General features: G+C 39.0%; 1 protein-coding gene across 10 annotated transcripts in view; it reads left to right on the forward strand.

Moving 5' to 3' along the window:
• The window catches only part of hmgxb3 (HMG box domain containing 3), a 95026-nt gene that overhangs the window by 43270 nt on the left and 33263 nt on the right, over window positions 1–18493 (forward strand). For all 10 annotated transcript variants that reach the window (XM_043703262.1, XM_043703270.1, XM_043703269.1 and 7 more), the window contains 6 exons: window positions 925–1043; window positions 2736–2840; window positions 4043–4195; window positions 5937–6235; window positions 16416–16543; window positions 17866–17997. In XM_043703262.1, the coding sequence (XP_043559197.1) occupies window positions 925–1043; window positions 2736–2840; window positions 4043–4195; window positions 5937–6235; window positions 16416–16543; window positions 17866–17997 (936 nt within the window). The remainder of the gene's footprint in view (window positions 1–924; window positions 1044–2735; window positions 2841–4042; window positions 4196–5936; window positions 6236–16415; window positions 16544–17865; window positions 17998–18493) is intronic.

Raw genomic sequence — 18493 nt, forward strand, 5'->3', positions numbered from 1 at the left:
ATTGCATTTCCTTCTAATTATTAGAACAAATTTTTAAAATTTGAGAGTGTAGTTCAAAATTTGAAGACTATTTATATTATAGGAATCTATTCATGGAATTGTAATCCTAAAACTCATTTATAGTTTTCTCTAAATTTTTGTGCTTTTGTTTGTATATAGCTAATGGTTGAAAGACTGCAATTCTGTAGCTGTTTAATGCTGGAAAATTGCTATCAATTTTGTAAATAAAATACGAGTAAGGCAAAGTACAGTGAAGTCCACGTTGTCTGGATCACAAGCATCTGGAATTGCCATGCAACCAACATCCAAGATTGAAAAGGAGAATTCTGGATAGTTGGGATTCAGATAAAGGGGACTTTACTGGCATTAGCAATTAGAAGGGAATTATGGTTCAGATTCTTTAATAAAGCTAGTTCAAGACTTGACTTATTGATAAAGACAAAAGTACCCAGAATGACCAGGATGCAGGTATTTATGACTGGTCCCAGTGCTTGTTGTTAAAACACATTCAACTTGTGGCAGTGATGAGCTGAGTTTTCCCAGCCACTAATATTATTTCTCATGCAACTGACATGTTCAGGTAACTGGCAGCCCCATTGCTTGTGCATGCTGGATATGGGGAGATTATTGTAACATGTATGTAAAATTAGAGTGAATCCTGAACCTTTAGCAAGCTGAGAATTCATTTTGAAGATTATCACATTGTTACTTAAAAAAAACACCAGCAATTTGTATCATGGAATTTAACATGTGGCCTAGGATTAGGATGAAAAAATAAATTTAAACCAACTGATCGTTATGCAGGAATCTTGGAGTTTGTCACCATAGTGTTCTATTGTCCAAAGCGATTATATCAAAAGATAATATAATAACAAAACTACTTCATGCGATAGGAGAAAACTAAAAATTGTTATTCTTTTTTAGCTAGAGGCTCCTTGGCAAAGAGCTTATTGAGTTCTCCTCCTCCATCAGGTCTGAAACCCAGCACCTTAAAACAACTGGGGCATTCTGTTTTACATCCGAATTATGAAGAGGAAGAACAGGTATGTTTGCTATTTAAGGAGAAAGTGAGGTCTGCAGATGCTGGAGATCAGAGCTGAAAATGTGTTGCTGGAAAAGCGCAGCAGGTCAGGCAGCATCCAGGGAACAGGAGAATCGACAGGAATGCTGAAGAAGGGCTTATGCCCGAAACGTCGATTCTCCTGTTCCCTGGATGCTGCCTGACCTGCTGCGCTTTTCCAGCAACACATTTTCAGCTCATGTTTGCTATTTACTAAAATGAGCGATTTTAATATTTTGTGATATCAAAGTAACTTGAATAGGCATTCCAGTTAAAGAATGTTAGCTCATTTTATTTTAAAAACTCATATATTATTCCTAATTTTGCTTTCATCTGAGTTGAGCTGACAGAATTGAAGGGAAAAAGTGGTTGTCCCACAATCCAATTGTGATTCCTGCACTTTTACTGATCAGGAAACATGTTTGAGAGGGCAACCTCCCTCAGGAAAGAAAGGTTAGCCTGGAATAATGTCTTCAATGTTATACTGAAATTGTAAATGTCAACCCCTTAATTAGCTATAATCCATGAGGGGCTATACGTATCCCTTTTTGTTCTCTGCATTTCCATGGGTTGCTATGGAAATGCATCAAATCTGACAGCAGAATGGCCAAAAAGGGTCCCTAGTAAACTTGCTCTTTGAGATTCTTTGAGGGCCAGGAGAAGTAAAGGTGTTTTACCAGGTTGCACCAGGAGGTCCTCGGCTCCTCTAGACCAGATATTCCTCATTGTTGCCTTATGCCTCTAGCAGTGTCATTCAAAGGATGAATTTTCCACTTCCATCTCAACCTGTGACATTTCCCACTGACTTCAGGCAGATCACAGTCCATTATTTTGGGAGACTTCATGTTAAAATCATGTAGCTCTCACACAAGTTCTCTGTGAAGAGGTTTCACTCCAAATTAAAATCAAGCTCTATTCCACTGTACAAATGACTAAAATGTTGTTTCATTTCGTAATGGACTCTCCTAAAAGTAGCATTCAAGCTAGCCATCTTTGTTTAATACTAAGCTGTTTGTTATCATTTTTAAGCTTAGTATGATTTATAAACCTTCGCTTATTCCTGCCGACCAGGCCATTGCTAACTTCAAAAGAGTTTCAAGCTATTGCTTCTCCATATTTTGGTTAGAATGTTAAATTGCTGCTTTGTGCTTTGCATGATATCATCCTCCAAAGTGCATGTTAATTTAAAGGATGTCTGTCTAGGTGATAGATTTGCCTTTCAGTTGGGTAGGACTGCAGATCAGAGTCTAGATTAAAGGGCTTCATCCTGATGAAGGGCTTTTGCCCAAAACGTCGATTTTCCTGCTCCTCTGAAGCTGCCTGACCTGCTGTATTTTTCCAGCAGCACTTTAACCTAGACTGCACTACCTCATAGTATATTATTTTCTTGTGTTTATACCTTTTGAGTGAGGGATAATCTAATCCGAGGCTATTAGCAATACTAGAATATAAAGTTAAATTAATAATTGAATCAAGAAATATGGAGCAAGAGCAGGTGAATTGAGTCAAGAGAAATGTATATCCGTCTTGATATTGAAGAAGTCTGGTCTGTCATTTTAAGGGGCAATTGGTTTTTGTATCTTCAACATTCACCTTTTTTTTCAACTGTTAGGCAGGTGGTCATTCATTTGTAACTGTGTAGTTATAAAGAATATTTGTTTTTCTTTATCTATAGACAGGATTAAAAGCTGCCACAGAGAATGGGTCACCTCAGGCGGGTGCAGTTTCAGTCAAAACTGTGTGTCTGACTCTTCCAAAAACAAACAAAGCCAGCGCCTTTGTAAGTACAGTATAGTAATTGAAACTCAGTTAGAACTTTGATTGCAATATTCTGTAGTTTTTAATTATCATTACAATTTCCACAATGAAAGCATCAGTCAAACCCTGTGTCTGCGTGGGTTTCCTCTGGGTGCTCCGGTTTCCTCCCACAGTCCAAAGATGTGCAGGTCAGGTGAATTGGCCATGCTAAATTGCCCATAGTGTTAGGTAAGGGGTACATGTAGAGGTATGGGTGGGTTGCGCTTCGGCAGGGCGGTGTGGACTTGTTGGGCTGAAGGGCCTGTTTCCACACTGTAAGTAATCTAATCATCCTGCAAAGTATGGCTCTTTGGTCATTTGTTACTTTAATGGATCCTAGCCCAGATGGCAGATTTGACTTGCAGTTGAGTGGAAATGCTGCCCCATTTGAGAAACTGGAAATCGTAGAAGGGTTAATCCCTGCCTTGAGAAGGCTTTGGACGAAGCCGAGGATTGAATATCAGCTCTCAGAAGGTGCTAAGGGACAACATTATTGCACCTAGTTTCCTTTCTTCCCAAAGTTATTTTTAGCTCCATCAAGCTGCAGAGTTTCCCAGAAATTGACTTGCTTTGTTTAGATTTACAAAGTGACCTGGTTTTAATCTGAAACTATTAATCTCATTAAGATATTAAAATTCCACCAGTCTGCCAGGAGTGGGTTGATTTGCCTTTCATCTGTCCTACCAACATTAAACCTGGAGGTGAATGGATTGGAATTGAGGTTGAGCCTTGTCAAATTTTAGCATTTTGTGTACCCTAACCCACCCATTTTTTGGGAATTTAAAATAGTCTGGATGTTGCTGCCAAGTGGACTTACAGTGTCTTTACTTATGGTACAGAAGTAGGAGTAGAGGCAAGAGGTGAGTAAACGAAAAGAGAGTTTTGTTCCTCTGGGCAAATACCTGTCCACTCAAATTTCTTTTGATGGCACTGCAGGCATCAGTAGAATGTGGAAGAAACCAAGTATGGAGCTGTATCCTATGTATGTGGCCATTTACCAAGAGTCCCAATGTTGCTATGTTCCTAGTAACCTTGTAAAGTGTTTGTTGTGTTATGAATTATGAGCTTTTAGATTCTCTTCCTGAGGTAATTCTGAGTGTATTATGTGATTCTTTATGAAGTCTTCTGTATTTACGTTTCTAGCATGGTGTGTGTCAATAATCTAACATTTATTGTGCTCTTAAGGACCTTGGTTTGGCAACTTGCAGAGGTAAAGGACGTTGCAAGAATCCCAAATGTACATATGTCTACATGAACCGGTACAAACCAGGAATCTGTCCAAAGTGTGGCTATGACTTCACAAGAGACAAACAGGATATAAAGCCATCAAAACCTGCTGTGAGTACTATATCCAAGATAAATAGTGTACAATAACAAGGTTCAGAAAGGAACAAAGTAAGCCATTAGCCCATGAGCTTGTCTCATAATTTACTACATTTTCTTCAAAAGTTTGGTGTCCAGAACTGTACTGAATATTCTGGATGTGATCCAACCAGAACTTTATATGACAGAAGGAGACTTCTGCACTGTTTACAGTGTGACCTATTTTTGTGTCATTGCAATTTTAGATATGTGGTTTTCTATCCAACCCAATTCATTAGTGCACACGGTGATTAGCTGTGGAATCGATGCTGAACTTTGTGAGACACAACTGCTCACAAAGGTCACTTATGTTCCTTCAGTACCACTGGTTTCTATCACTGCAAGTAAATAGCATAATTGAAGTTCCTCAGTTTACCAATTCAACTATCTCTTTTTAAAAAAAAATGATCAGGTTTATCAGTCATGGATCTACCTTTCACAGGCTCTTGCTGGCCGTGTCTCATCAACTGAAGATTTTCAAATATTCAGTCACCCATCTTTAATTGTGGACCCTAGAAATTTCCTGACAACAGATTAGGTGACCTGGTCTCTAATTCCCTTATTTTTTATCTTTGTCACCTCTCTTAAATGGTGGAGTGCAGACTTCCAGTCTGAATGAATGATTACTGAATTGTGAGAAATTCAAAAAAATATACTTGGGATATCGGCAATATTCTTCAAATTCTTTGAATGGAAACTATCTAATGTTGGGGATTTGTCACTCTTTTTTTGTGTTTGTTCTGTTAATTTGCCTGAGTACCTGATTCCATATTTGTTTCCTCTGAATCTCTGACATTCCAACCTCAAACAATCCTGAAAATATTGTCTCTCAGTGTTAGCTCAGCATGTAGGAGTCAAGCAGGTGGTGCTGGAAAAGCACAGCCGAGGCGTCCTAGGAGCAGGGTTATTTCTTCTTTTCCCTTATTTCGAAAGGTTATCAGTTTTCGAGGGCCTACATTGCTCCTGACAACCTCTTTTGTATTTGAATATAATTATAAATTTTGTTGATTTTTAAAAAAATGCTTTGTCTTTTTGTCATACTTTTTTGAAGTGCTTACTATATGTTTTATCACCCTTTGCTTTGCTTTGCACTTTTCTCATTTTCCAGAGTCTGTCTTTTTTTGTTTTTTCTGATAAGTTTCATTTTGCTGCTTATGTCTTTTGTTGTTTATGGCTGTCATTTGGCAAATAGAGTTCTTGTCCTTTAAGGGCATAAAGGACCAATCTTTAATTGGTTTTCAAACATTACCAACCTTCAATTTTTTTAAACCTATTATCAGATACAGCATGCAGACAAGCTGTAGCTTTAATGCTGCTTGGACCTAAATCTTATAGCTCTTGTGTTTCTCCCTTTCAAGTACCAAACTTGAGTCATTCGTATTATGATGACTATTTGACAAATGTTCTCATGCCATTGGACTGTTAACTGCATTCATTTGATCAATGATTCTAACAAAGTATGCCCACTTATTTGTTCTAAAACATGCCATATATGTTCATGTATTTTTCAACAAAAAATAAGGAGTGAACCTTTACACAAGTTGACAACCTGTCTTGATGAGTGCAAGATTAAAAACTTGTGCAGCATGTTCCTTTTGTCATGCGTACTCATGTTCTGTACTACCAAACTAGATGTTCAAGGTATTGCAGATAGCTTCTGGTTCCTTTTTATTTGTTTATATTTTTAAAAATATGAAGTTTTCCATTTTAATTTCAGATAAACAGCGCACTTTCCTTGGGTCTGTTGAATCCAGAGGAGGGGCTAACTCAGGCCTCAAAGGATTTACAACGCCAGACTACATTGCTACTGCTCAGGAGAACAGTTCAAATCCCTGAGAATGAGGCTGAACTTCATGAAGTTTTTAGTCTAATTCAGGAAATGAACAGCTCAAGGTTGATCTTATCGACAGTAAATGAGACCATAACACTTGAACAAAATTCATGGCCTAATTACTTTGAATCTTCAGCCACGATCTGTGGTTTGTGTGACAGCCAGTTGTACAAGGGTGGACAGAAGTAAGGATCTTTTTTTACTCCAGTGTTATCTACTTGAGTACTGCATTGTTATACAAGGCGTGCCTTGGAATTGAGAAACAAGTATGTCTATCTGTTACTAATCTTTCACCATACTGTGGGGAATTGGATGTTGCTGAGCAAGGGTCAAAGCTCACTGCTGTGATGTTGTATAAAATATTTTGAAGTTTCAACATTTAGGAAGCTGCATTCCAGATTATTTGTTTATCTGCTGCTGCCGCCTGCTTTTTTGTTTGTTTGTGGACTGTGGGCATCACTGGTTAGACCAGCATTTATTGCTCACCCTTATTGCCTTGGGTAGTTGCAGGTGATAATGAGCTATCTCCTTGAACTGCTGTCGTCCTCAAAGGGAAGTTCATTGAATACATTGGTTCTGCTCTAAAGTGGGTTTATTCAATGCGAATTGGCTATAACACGATTGAAGAATATCGACCATTATTTGTAGAAACTGAACTTTCTTTACCTGTATTCGCAATAATGCGATTCCGGCTCCATCAGTTTAAATGGTGCTGCTATTAAATGATTTTCTTATAATACAGGAACAGAACTATCACATTATATCAAAACTGACTGTACATTGAGATAGATTCATGCGAGATGTATTAAGTGTCAATGTATTGCAAAATTATTCACATAGTGTGCTTTTCCTGAAAACATCAGACTTCTTTGGCATGCTTTAGTTATCATCCTTTAGAGGCCATTTTTGCTTGTACTTCTTGAGCATCATTATTTTTTATTTTCTGTGATATGGGTTTCACTGAAATGTCCATTTATTTCCCATTCTTAATTATTCTTGAATTGGTTGGCTTTCTGGGTCGTTTTTAAGGGCAGTTAAGGTTGCAGTGGATTTGGAATACTGTGTAGATCAAGCTGGATAAGAATGGTAAATTTCCTTCCCTAAAGAACATTAATGAAACAGATGGACCTTTGCATTAATCAGTGATAAGTTGTAAAAGTCACCAACACTGATATGCCAGATGAATTCACCTCACATCTGTGATGGATTTGAACCCATGTTCCTTGAGCATTAACCTGGGCTTCCAGTGACACATGACTGCTGTGCCACTGTCTTCCTCCCAAATTGAACATTAAAAGAATATATTTAATTTGCAGAAGAAGACTAATTAGAGAGAATGTTGGTTATAAAATGTATGTACCATTAATGAGCTGCAGAGGCTCTGGATGGCTTGGGCTACAAATTGGCTGTTCCATTTTTGTGATTGGTAACTATGTTGAAGGAGGGAAGGTTCACACTCAAGTTCTATTTATTTGCCTTCTAATTTGTGGCCAGGTTTTGCATTTGCTCAGTTACTTCTGCAGATAGACTTGCTAATATTGAAAGCTGATTGTGTAATGAATCTAGGACATAAGCCCAGGTCTTACCAGTCCATAGCTCATTGCTGAACATTTGAACCATCAAATTGCTCAGAACATGGGAAGAGGAGGACAAAAAAATCCTGTGTAGCTTAAGACAAATAAAATTGGCTCCTTATCCCTGAGGATAATTAAAATTAAAATATAGCTCAAGATGTTAGGACAGCATGTACTTGGAGCACTCTTGGAGCAGTTCACGTGTTCTCTGACTCTATGCACAACAATGCTCTAATTAAATATTAACCAGTAACTGAGCTGTACAGAACCAAGAAGGTTTGACCTTCTGTGATTTCAGGGAAACTGATTAGAGCAACAATTGTAAACAAAGAGCATCTCCATTTGTTTATAGAGAATTACAATTATTAAAAACTAGAATAAACCTTTTAATGATGGAATTTCATTTCGATGAATGTGAGGTGTTGCATTTTTTGAAAAAGCAAACCAGGGCATGGTAAGGTCCTGGGGCGTGATGCTGAGCCATGAGATCTTGGAGTGCAGGTTCATAGCTCCTTGAAAGTGGAGTCGCAGGTATACAGGATGGTGAAAAAGGCATTTGGCTTGCCTTTATCGGAGTTGGGAGTCATGTTGCGGCTGTACAGAACATTGGTTAGGCCACTGTTTGAATACTGCATGCAGTTTTGGTCTCCCTGCTATAGGAAGGATGTTGTGAAACTTGAAAGGGTTCAGCAAAGGTTTACAAGGAGTTGCCAAGGTTGGAGGGTTTGAGCTATGGAGAGAGGCTGAATAGGCTGGGACTATTTTCCCTGGACCGTCGGAGGCTGGGGGGTGAGCTTATAGAGGCTTATAAAATCATAAGGGGCATGAATATGGTAAGTAGACAAAGTTTTCTTCCTGGGGTAGGGAAGCCCAAAACTAGAGAGCATAGGATTAAGGTGAGAGGGCAAAGATTTAAAACGGACCTAAGGGGAAAGTTTTTCACGCAGTCTTGTGTTTATCGAATGACATCCAAAGGAAGTCGTTGAGCCTCGTACAATTACAGCTTTTAAAAGGCATCTGAATGTATATCTGAATAGGAAGTGTTTAAAGGGATATGGGCCAAATACTGACAAATGGGACTAGATTTATTTAAGATATCTGGTCAGCATGGACGAATTGGATGGAAGGGTGTGTTTCCATGCTATATATCTCTGACTCTATATACAAATGCAAAGATTTTGTTACGTCTGAGGTGAAATAAAAGAATTATAATTAAATGAAATGAAAGAATTATTTATCTATCTTAGTAGGAGGAATAGGGGAAAAAAAATATTATTTAAAAAGTGACAACAGCATGTTATGCGGTGCAGCGTTTTGGGTGTCCTTGTACCTGAAGTGTGCAATTAATCACAATGGCACAGTGGTTAGCACTGCTGCCTCACAGCGCCAGAGACCCGGGTTCAATTCCCACCTCAGGTGACTGACTGTGTGGAGTTTGCACATTCTCTCTCTGTCTGCGTGGGTTTCCTCCGGGTGCTCCGGTTTCCTCCCACAGGCCAAAAATGTGCAGGTTAGGTGAATTGGCCATGTTAAATTGCCCGTAGCGTTCGGGGCAGGGGTAAATGTAGGGGAATGGGTCTGGGTGGGTTATGCTTCGGCCGAAGGGCCTGCTTCCACACTAATCTAACCTAATCTAAATCTCTAATCATGTTGGCAGTACTCTGACAGTAAAGAGGAAATCATATGGAATATTGGTCCTATTGCGTTGACCTTTATGAAACATACCTAGAGTACTGTGTGCAGGTGTTGTCTCCTTATTTAAGGAGAAATAATTGGACATTGTAAAATGTTTACTGCTAAAATCAATATAATTCTAATGTTAATTAGCGGGGAAAGGAGGTTTCAACTGAAAAGGTGAATTCCATCTCGGGTATTCGATATAACAAGCGATTGCTTCACATAGTTACAAGCGCATTCATCAGTTTCCATATACAAGTGGCAGGCAGATGTTCAATCTCTCAATCTTATCAGTTTGATCTCCAATACATAGAATCTCATTTCAAGTCACGTTTGCTAAAAGTGATATTCTAGTTGTTAGCGGTTGCAAGTTTGGATGTTCTTCTATGGGACTTCAGTATTTGCGGTGCATCTTGTAGAAGGTACACTGCTATTGCTGCATCGGTGATGGAGGGAATGAATGTCAGATAGGGTGCTAGACGATCTGGCTGTTTTGTCCTTGGTATGGGCTTCTATGTTATTAGAGCTTTACACTACTGATTTGTGCCTTGTAGATGATGCAAAAGGCTTTGAGGAATTGGGAGGTCAATGATTGTAGAATTCCTAGTCTCTTGTACAGTATTTATGTGACTCGTTCAGTTCAGTTTCTGGTCACTAATAATCCCAGGTTTTTTTATATTTGGCATTTCAGCAATGATAATGCCATACCAAGGAGCAATGGTTAGAATCTCCCTTATTGGAGATGGTAATTGTCCGACAGTATAGCACAGAGTTTGCTCATCATTTGTCAGCACAAACCTGAATGTTGTGTTTCAACATGGACTGGTACAGTATCTGAGTCACGAATAGCTTTGAACATTGTACATTGATCAGTGAAAATCTCCAAATCAGATCTGCTCTCACATAACCAGCCCTTGTTTTATTCTCAGAATCTTCATCCTTTTTCCTCACCAAGATTTTCTTGAATTGCAACTTCTGTTCTTAACACGGATATCTATTATTGTGGATTTTTAGACCAGGTGTAATTGGATAACCTGTTAGCTGTCTATATACTTTTCCTTCCAGCTGTAAAGCAACCTAAATCACAAACAATTTCCAGAGATTCAACATATTGTCAGAATTAACTTGGTTTCAATTTGGTCTTAAAAGGACACCACACAAGTAGAAAATACAGGCTTTTCCCAGGGCAATCACAGAAGTTAATAATGTAAGAAAATTGTCTTATGTGAAAAGCTTCAGCTAGTTGTGCCTTTACTCCATGGAGTTTAGATTTGGCGTTCAGAACAGTGAGAGGTAATCTAACTGAATGGTGTAAAATTACCAGGAATTTCACAGTTGGTGAGAGGAAATTTCCCCTCAGGACAGAATCTAGAACTGTAGACAGATTCAGAGTTAAGTGTTGTCGGTCTAAAATGGAAATGGACAGAAATTTCTTCTGGCTGAGGGTTGTGAATCTTTGGTATTCTCTGCCTCCAAAAGCTGTGTAAAGGCTGAGTCATGAAATATTTCCAATCTGAGTTGAACGGATTGTCAAACTATAAGACTGCACAATGACTCACCGGTTAACACTGCTGCCTCACAGTGCCATGGACCTGGGTTAAATTCCAGCCTTGGGTGAATGTCTTTATGGAATTTACACGTTTTACCCTTGCGTGTGTCTGTTTCTGCTAGGTGATCCAGTTTCCTCCAAAGATGTGCAGTTTGGTGGATTGGCCATGCTAAATTGCCCACGGTATTCAGAGATGTGCAAGCTATGTGCATTAGCAATGACAGGGTTATGAGTAAAGGATGGGAACTGGGACTGGCTGGAATGTTATTCAGAGAGCTGGTGCAAACTCAATGGGCTGAATGGCCTCTTTCTGCACTGTAGGGAATTCTTTGATTTTACAGGAGGTGGTCAAGGGTTTTGGGGAACAGACAGAAATGTGAAATTGAGGCCAAATAAATTCACTAGTCATCTTAATTTAATTTAAGGGTAGAGCAGGCTCAATAAGCATTAAGTTATGTTGTTTTCTTGTCTGATACCTATTTCAGTGAGAGGTCAGCCTGTCCTGCAAAATTATTTATTTTTGTATCACGATTATGCTTGTTGCTGGTGCATAGGGCTGAATGTTTGTTCCTTTCTTCAGCAATTTCTTTCATTCTGCTTGCAGTTGTATGGATTTGGTACAAGGTCCAAATGTCACTTGCTTTTTTCAAGTTTAGATTACGTACTTGATACTGTGATGTATCACAACAAAGAGTGACCAACTGAGAATATCTGTGCGTATTAATCTTCGGATTATCAAAGTGTTTGTCATCTTGGGGTTTTTCAACCTGTAAGGATTTTTATTGGTAAATCTGTAATGGGGAGCACTTGCAAATGTGTAAATTTCAATGAAAACAGGAAGCTAAAAGCTTCTTTGTCAGGAAGAGAGAGCTAGTGAAACAGTCGTATTAATCTATATCAAAGTGATATTAGTAGAAGCCTGTGCTCACATCAACATTGAGAGCCTTTTGGTTAGATGTGGAAAACACAAAAGGAAGACTTAATTTTTAATATTGTGAACTCGCACACATCCCCAAGTGCTAGGAAAGAAAGTCTTGGAAATATTTCCAGCATTTTTAAGTAATGACAAGAGAGGCAACTTTAAAGGATGCTAATATACTCAGCAGGAGAGCATGCAAATTCACGACTTTCTCCCGTGCACCTTCTTCCCTTTAAAGTTTTTGTGAAGAGATGTAACTTGGGAGCTGGTTAGATTCATTGTTGGTCTCTTCACCAAGCTGGTAGGTTTGTTGGCATGTGTTTTGTCCCCTTTCCAGGTGATATAATCAGTGCTGTGTTGCCTCCTGTGAAGCGCTGCTGAACTGTTCTGCTTTGAATTTATGTGGTTCTGGTTGAGCTGTTGGGGTATCTGTTTTTAGCAAAGACTTTGTATAGGTGGTGTTCTTCCTCTCTTCGCAGTTCAGGGGTACTGCAGTGTATTGCTGCTCTTTTGAACAAGGTCCTAATGCAGCTCCTCTTGTGGGTGTTCAGGTGATTGCTGTTGTAGTTTAGGGTCTGATCGGTATGTGTGGTCTTTCTGTGCACTTGCTGTGCATTCACCATTCTGTGTCCTTGTTACCATTACATCTAGAAATGGGAGTTGATTGCTGTTCTCTCCTCTCTAGTAAATTTGATCTTAGTGAAAATGCTGTTGATCTTCTGGTGTTGGTTCTCAATTTCAGTTCTTTTGATTATCACATGAATGGCAACCATGTACCTCATCCATAACTTGGGTTGGATCTGGGAGAGGTCTGTCTGTTCAAGTCTTTGCATTACTGTTTCAGCTATGAGCCCTGAATGAGTGAGTCCATAGGTGTCTCTTTGATTTTAATTTGATTTGTTCATATACCTGGTCATTGAAGATGAAGTTTGAATATGCTGTCTTTGTTGATGGGTTTGTAGTCTGTTTGTATGTTCTGGTTATCCAGGAGTTTTGTTGTAGGTACTTTGGCTAAAGTTATGTCAATTGAAATAAAAAATGCCCTAACGGATACCCCCATAGCTTTGTCTGCAGATGACTGGCAGACAAGCAACACCAAGAAGACAAGACAGGCCCCAATAGATTGGCTATTCTCCCACACATTTAAAAACATTTCAGAACTGACAGCTAGACTGCTCCGACAACTAAGGATCTTGACAGCACTCAAACCAGCAGCCACACTCAGACAGCAGCTTAGCAGAATAAAGCACCTGTTACCCACTGTGTGCAGGACGAATGTAATTTACAGAATCTCATGTAGCGACTGCACTAAGCATTATGTAGGACAAACAGGCAGACAGCTAGCGACCCGCATCCATGAACACCAACTAGCAACCAAGCAACGCAACCAACTCTCCCCAGTATTCATGCACACAGACAGCAAGAACCATGAGTTTTACTGGGATAATACAACAATACTAGGACAGGTTAAACAAAGAACAGCAAGGGAATTCCTGGAAGCATGGTACTCATCCTCTGATTTCATCAATAAACACATTGATCCAGACCCAATATACAATGGAAATACCATAACAGGCACCAACTGGCAACAGTTCAAACAGGACTACATAAATTCAAAGCTGAACAGTACATCAGTGCTTCACAGGAGGCAACACAGCACTGATCATGTCGCCAAGAAATGGAATAAAGTATCAACCAGCTCGACGATCAGACCAACAAGAAATCCAACCTTCCTCCCGAATTTCCCCTCCTGCAGACTCACTGATGTTGAATATTCCTTATGCAAGCCAGGATAATTCTATTGTGAGCAACAGGCTCTTTGACTTCATAATAGCCTGGATGGCAATGCAAGTGTGTGGACCAGTCATTGAAGTATTCTTAGGAAGAGATGCTCTTTGATATATGCCTTTCTGTGATCTCTGTAATTAAATGTTTTAGTTTAGTGTTAGGACCAGTTATTTGCAATCTATGATCTGACTATTCACTGCTTGGACAAAGTCAGGATGAAAGACAAATGGTCTTTAATTAGATAATGATAATAGTTACATTTTGTATAGTGTGTTTGCTTTGTGAACTGCTCTCGAAAGAAGCGTTTTAGTGACAGAACTGTTTTAACACATCCTAAAGATTATATGGGGAGTCATTTCGCTCAGTTGGTTTAATGGTCAGTTTGTGATGTAGAATGATGCCAGCAGTGTAAATTCAGGTCCTGCACTGGCTGAGATACAAGGACTCTCCTCCTCAATCTCTCTCCTTGCCTGAGGCATGGCTACCCTCAGGTTAAACCACCTCTTGAATGTGAAAGCAGCCCTATGGTCCTGTAGCATCATGGCAACTTTATCTTTTCAGGGTTGGATAGTAACTGTTACAATCTGCTTGAATCATAGGTGACATGTAAAAATAGAATTCATTTTGTATCTGTTTTATAAACTGTCAAAATTATTGTACTTTTAAATAGTTGGAATGAAAAGGATGCTAGAAATGCATTGCAATCAGGTATTATTTCTTAGCCTGACATATCAAACATACACCAAAAGATGGCAGTATGTTTTCTATTCAGTGTATGTAGCGGTTTTGAGGCCATCACGGGTCATTTCTGTACTTCAGTTTCAGCAATGCAATGAGACTGGATGTCTATCATAATGTATAACGAGATGCACTTTCGCTGAACCATATCCAGTAAGAGTGTTTTACTTTCGCTGAGTATTTTTGGATGCGATCTTTATGCTCATTAATTACTAGTTTATGCTGCGTTTTTCATTTAACTATACTCTGACTTTGTAATTATTCAAGAAGAATGCAGCAAATTAATTTGGAGCTCACCAAGAATGCAATTGTGTGTGATGTGTACCTGAAGGTAATGCCCCCCCTCTCCATTTTCTGTATAAAATATACAGCAACTTCTCTCTTTCCATGTTTTGCTTTTTACTCAAAAATATTTTCTTCAGGTTTCCTTGATTTCCAATTGACTCCAGAATGTACCCAGACCTGTTTTGAAAATTTACTTGTGTTCTTAATGATGGTATGAAGAAAAAATAAGTTTTGCCCCCTTTCCATTAGTTAGTGTTCCAGTGCTGTGTATGTGAGATGGTCCAAATAGCTTCTGATGTAGAGTACTGAGTAATCAAGATCTGAGTGGAAGAAGTCATGTCTACAAGCTGTAGCATGATTTTCTGTACCAAGAGTATCACCGACTAATGCATTGGTGGAGTAAGCCATGGCCGTTGTCATCATTGATATGTGTCTAGAACTGGAAGCTGGTGTGGACTCTGCTCATATTTGCACGTGTGATGCCACTGTTGCCACCCCCAAGCCACTTCTGGCTTTCCTTGGCAGCCGCTTTCCTGCATCCCATTCAACTCAATAACCAACTCCCTTAATAAAAGCAAAAGCAGATGCTGGAAATCTGAAACAAGCACAAAGAATGCTGGAGAAACTCAGCAGATCTGGCAGCATCTGTGGAGAGAGAAAAAGTTAGCTTTTCAAATCCAGTGTGACTTCGTAAGAACTGGCCCCCAGCTCTCCTGCTCACCACTTCACTAGTCGCCCTCATATCCCATTCAGCACCTCACTTACTATTTCTCTGGTCACCACTCCTAACCTCATGCTCCCTTTCTACCACTTGTTGCCTTGCTTCCTAAGTCCCAGAAACAATGAACAGCATGGCAGCACAGGGAGAAGTGAGAACACCTCGAGTCCAGGATTTGAATTTAATTTAAAATATTTGAAAAGCACTCATTTTATTGCTCCAAATCCTTATACAGGCACCTTGTTATGGTGTCACAGCACTTCAGCTGCATGGATGGTGAGTACACTTCTCCAATGCAGTGGCGATAAATGCAGCCTATTTTGGGGTGGCACATTTTTAGCTTAAGGTATTTCTGTGATACCCGAATCTAAATCACACTGCATTTTGTTGTTATTGAGAGAAAGTGAGGACTGCAGGTGCTAGAAAAATCAGAGTCGAAAAGTGTGGCGCTGGAAAAGCACAGGAGAGCCACCGTCCTGATGAAAAGCTTATGCGCGAAAAGTCGACTCCTGCTCCTCGGATGCTGCCTGACCTGCTGTGCTTTTTCAGTGCCACGCTTTTTGTTTTATTGTTGCAGTGAATTGGAATGTAAATTCAGCTTTGCTAGTGTGCCCAAGCAGCCTTGTATGTGGATTTTTCTCCACCACTTCAGCCAAGCAACAGGAGAATGGGCAAATTTTCCTAACCGAGGAAAGAATGGGATAGTTATTGTTTTAACAAATAATTAAGAAATGTGCAGAAATGAATGGAGTTCTAATAGGTTAACAGCCCATCATTAAACTAAGAGTAAGTGCAGAATGATAAACCTCTCCTGAGCTCCAAACACATACAGAAAGCAAGTCATCTCATGATCAAGTTGCATGTCCCAGAAGTAAATATAACACCTGTGCCTTTCTCATCAATTTATTTAGTTTATGTAGAGTTAATACATGCTTTGAGGTGCAGGGAATACAATGAGAGGGAACAAAGTTCTCAGCATTCCATGTCCAACCAATATACTTAGTCCTGATGGCTTAATAACTATTCCAGTTCCAGCAAGTCAGATTTTTTAGCTTTGTAAGTGCTACTATAGTTGAGTGTCAAATTGCTAATGAGGTATATTTCACTTTTGTTCCAGCTCAGTAGCTGGTCCTGAGGAATGCTGGCTATTGACCGAAAGCCAGTTTCAAGTGGTTATAGTTCAGGCGAAAATCTGCTTGAATCCCCACTGTCTTGCACTTCATAACTTCACAGACATCAGCTCAGGTAAGAGATTCACTCTTTTGTTGCACTTATTTTTCTGATCCCACACAATTGTCCAAGGTTGCAGACAATACCTCCTGTGAGCCACCAATCTCTGGAGTTCCTCCAGGTCAACATGCTTTATTGTTATAACTTCAGCTTTCGTATTAATGGACAAGTGTAATCCCTGAATTTCGTTTGATGGATTTTGTTTTGTTTAATTAGTTAACACCGTCATTAAAACATTCATATGAGGTGACAGAAGTTTCTTGAACAACAGAGTCGAAGTTTATTACACTTTTTAAAAGCAAGCTCTCTAAATAAAGTGAGGGTGGGAAAGACCTCAAAGCACATTGAAAATGGTTGAAACTTTGTCTATTGACACTTTCCGTAATAGACACCCGAATCTCACTGCTTAAATTTATACTTGACTGACGTCTCAGTTTCTATACTGTGGAGCCGCTTCATTGAATTATTTACATGTCTGCTGACATGAACTTTTCACAAATCTGAGACTCTAAACTTATTCACTTCTAATAACCTATATATTTCTAACCAAACTGCCCTGGTTTGGAAGTTTCACTAACTGAATCTTTCTGCTAAATTGATTGGTTCTTTAAACTCCAACCAGAGCAACTAACGTTGCTCTTGTTTTCTGAGTTTAATTTAAAAGCTTGCTCAATCCTGGGATCCTGTGACCTGAAAACAAAGCTGGTGCCCTGAACTGTAACATTACTGGGACCTTCAGTCACATGTTTCTAACAGATTCTAAATTTGATCCCTGAACCAGAAAAGGGCTCTGACATTGTTCCTTCCAAAGAAAATGCTTGAAATAAATAACCAACCAATCACCTCTATTTTGAAGTCCAAAAACGATTTGTATATATAGTCATTACATACCATTTGTCACAGTGATTTATGTTGTGGAATCAAACTGTGCGTGACTAGCTGCTGAACATCTCCTGTCCATATGCAGGTATAAGTCTTGATTTACTTGTCTTAGGATTTGACCATCTAGGTTCAGATTGCAATGGGGAGGAATTGTATGTTGGGCCATGTCTCAATGTTGTGATCTCACCTCTTGTATAGCTGTGTCTTTCCATTCTATTTCCACCATGTGGTAACAGTGGTAGATTGGATTTATTGAAGAAAAACACTGCTGAATCTGTGTTATTATCATTCAATCTATGTTTTTTTTGCTGCTCTCTTTAGTTTCTATTTCTTGATGAGTTAGTTGCACAATTGCTAAAATTCTCAATCTAGCAATTTTAAAACAAACATTTGTGCTGGTTTCAATAAATTTTTGATAATATGAAAGTTCTCTTAATTGATCATTTCTGATCCAGGCTTATTTAATATTGGAAACAAGCTTTTGGTCAGTTTGGATTTACTGTTCAAAATAAGAAACCATATCAAGCTCGGAGAAGATCCAAGGGATGTGACTATTCCCATATTGAACTCTGTCCAAAAATTTACAGGTAGGTTACATTTTTTTTTTTATCTAATAACTTGTTCAAAGATGTTAGCACATACCTCTGGAGCAGGTGGCACTTGAGCCTGGGACTCCTGGCATAGAGGCAAACACATTACCACTGCCTCTCCAAAATCCATCACAGATAGGTTTAATAATTTTTGCGTGAGTTGGTTTTAAGTGGCCGCAATTCCATTGTTAAAATGTAGCCAGGAAATTCTGGATAATCTGTTTTGAAGTTCCAACATTGCAGTCTTGTGGTACACTCATTTGCTATGAGGCATTTTGTGAGCTATTGTACTTATTAGTTTAGCAGTAGCTGTTTTAATTAATTACTCTCTGTGGGAACTTCACTAAACTGCTCTGAACATTTGGGCTACGCACTAATTTTTGTTTGCAGTTCCTGAACGAGATTGATTATGAAATATTCTTGAATTGAAAGCATGATAGTAGTTATAATGTTTGTATGTCCTGTGTAACTGAATAGTGATGTGCCATAACTT

This window comes from Chiloscyllium plagiosum, chromosome 14 (assembly GCF_004010195.1).
Source record: "Chiloscyllium plagiosum isolate BGI_BamShark_2017 chromosome 14, ASM401019v2, whole genome shotgun sequence".
In the NCBI taxonomy this organism is placed as follows: domain Eukaryota; kingdom Metazoa; phylum Chordata; class Chondrichthyes; order Orectolobiformes; family Hemiscylliidae; genus Chiloscyllium; species Chiloscyllium plagiosum.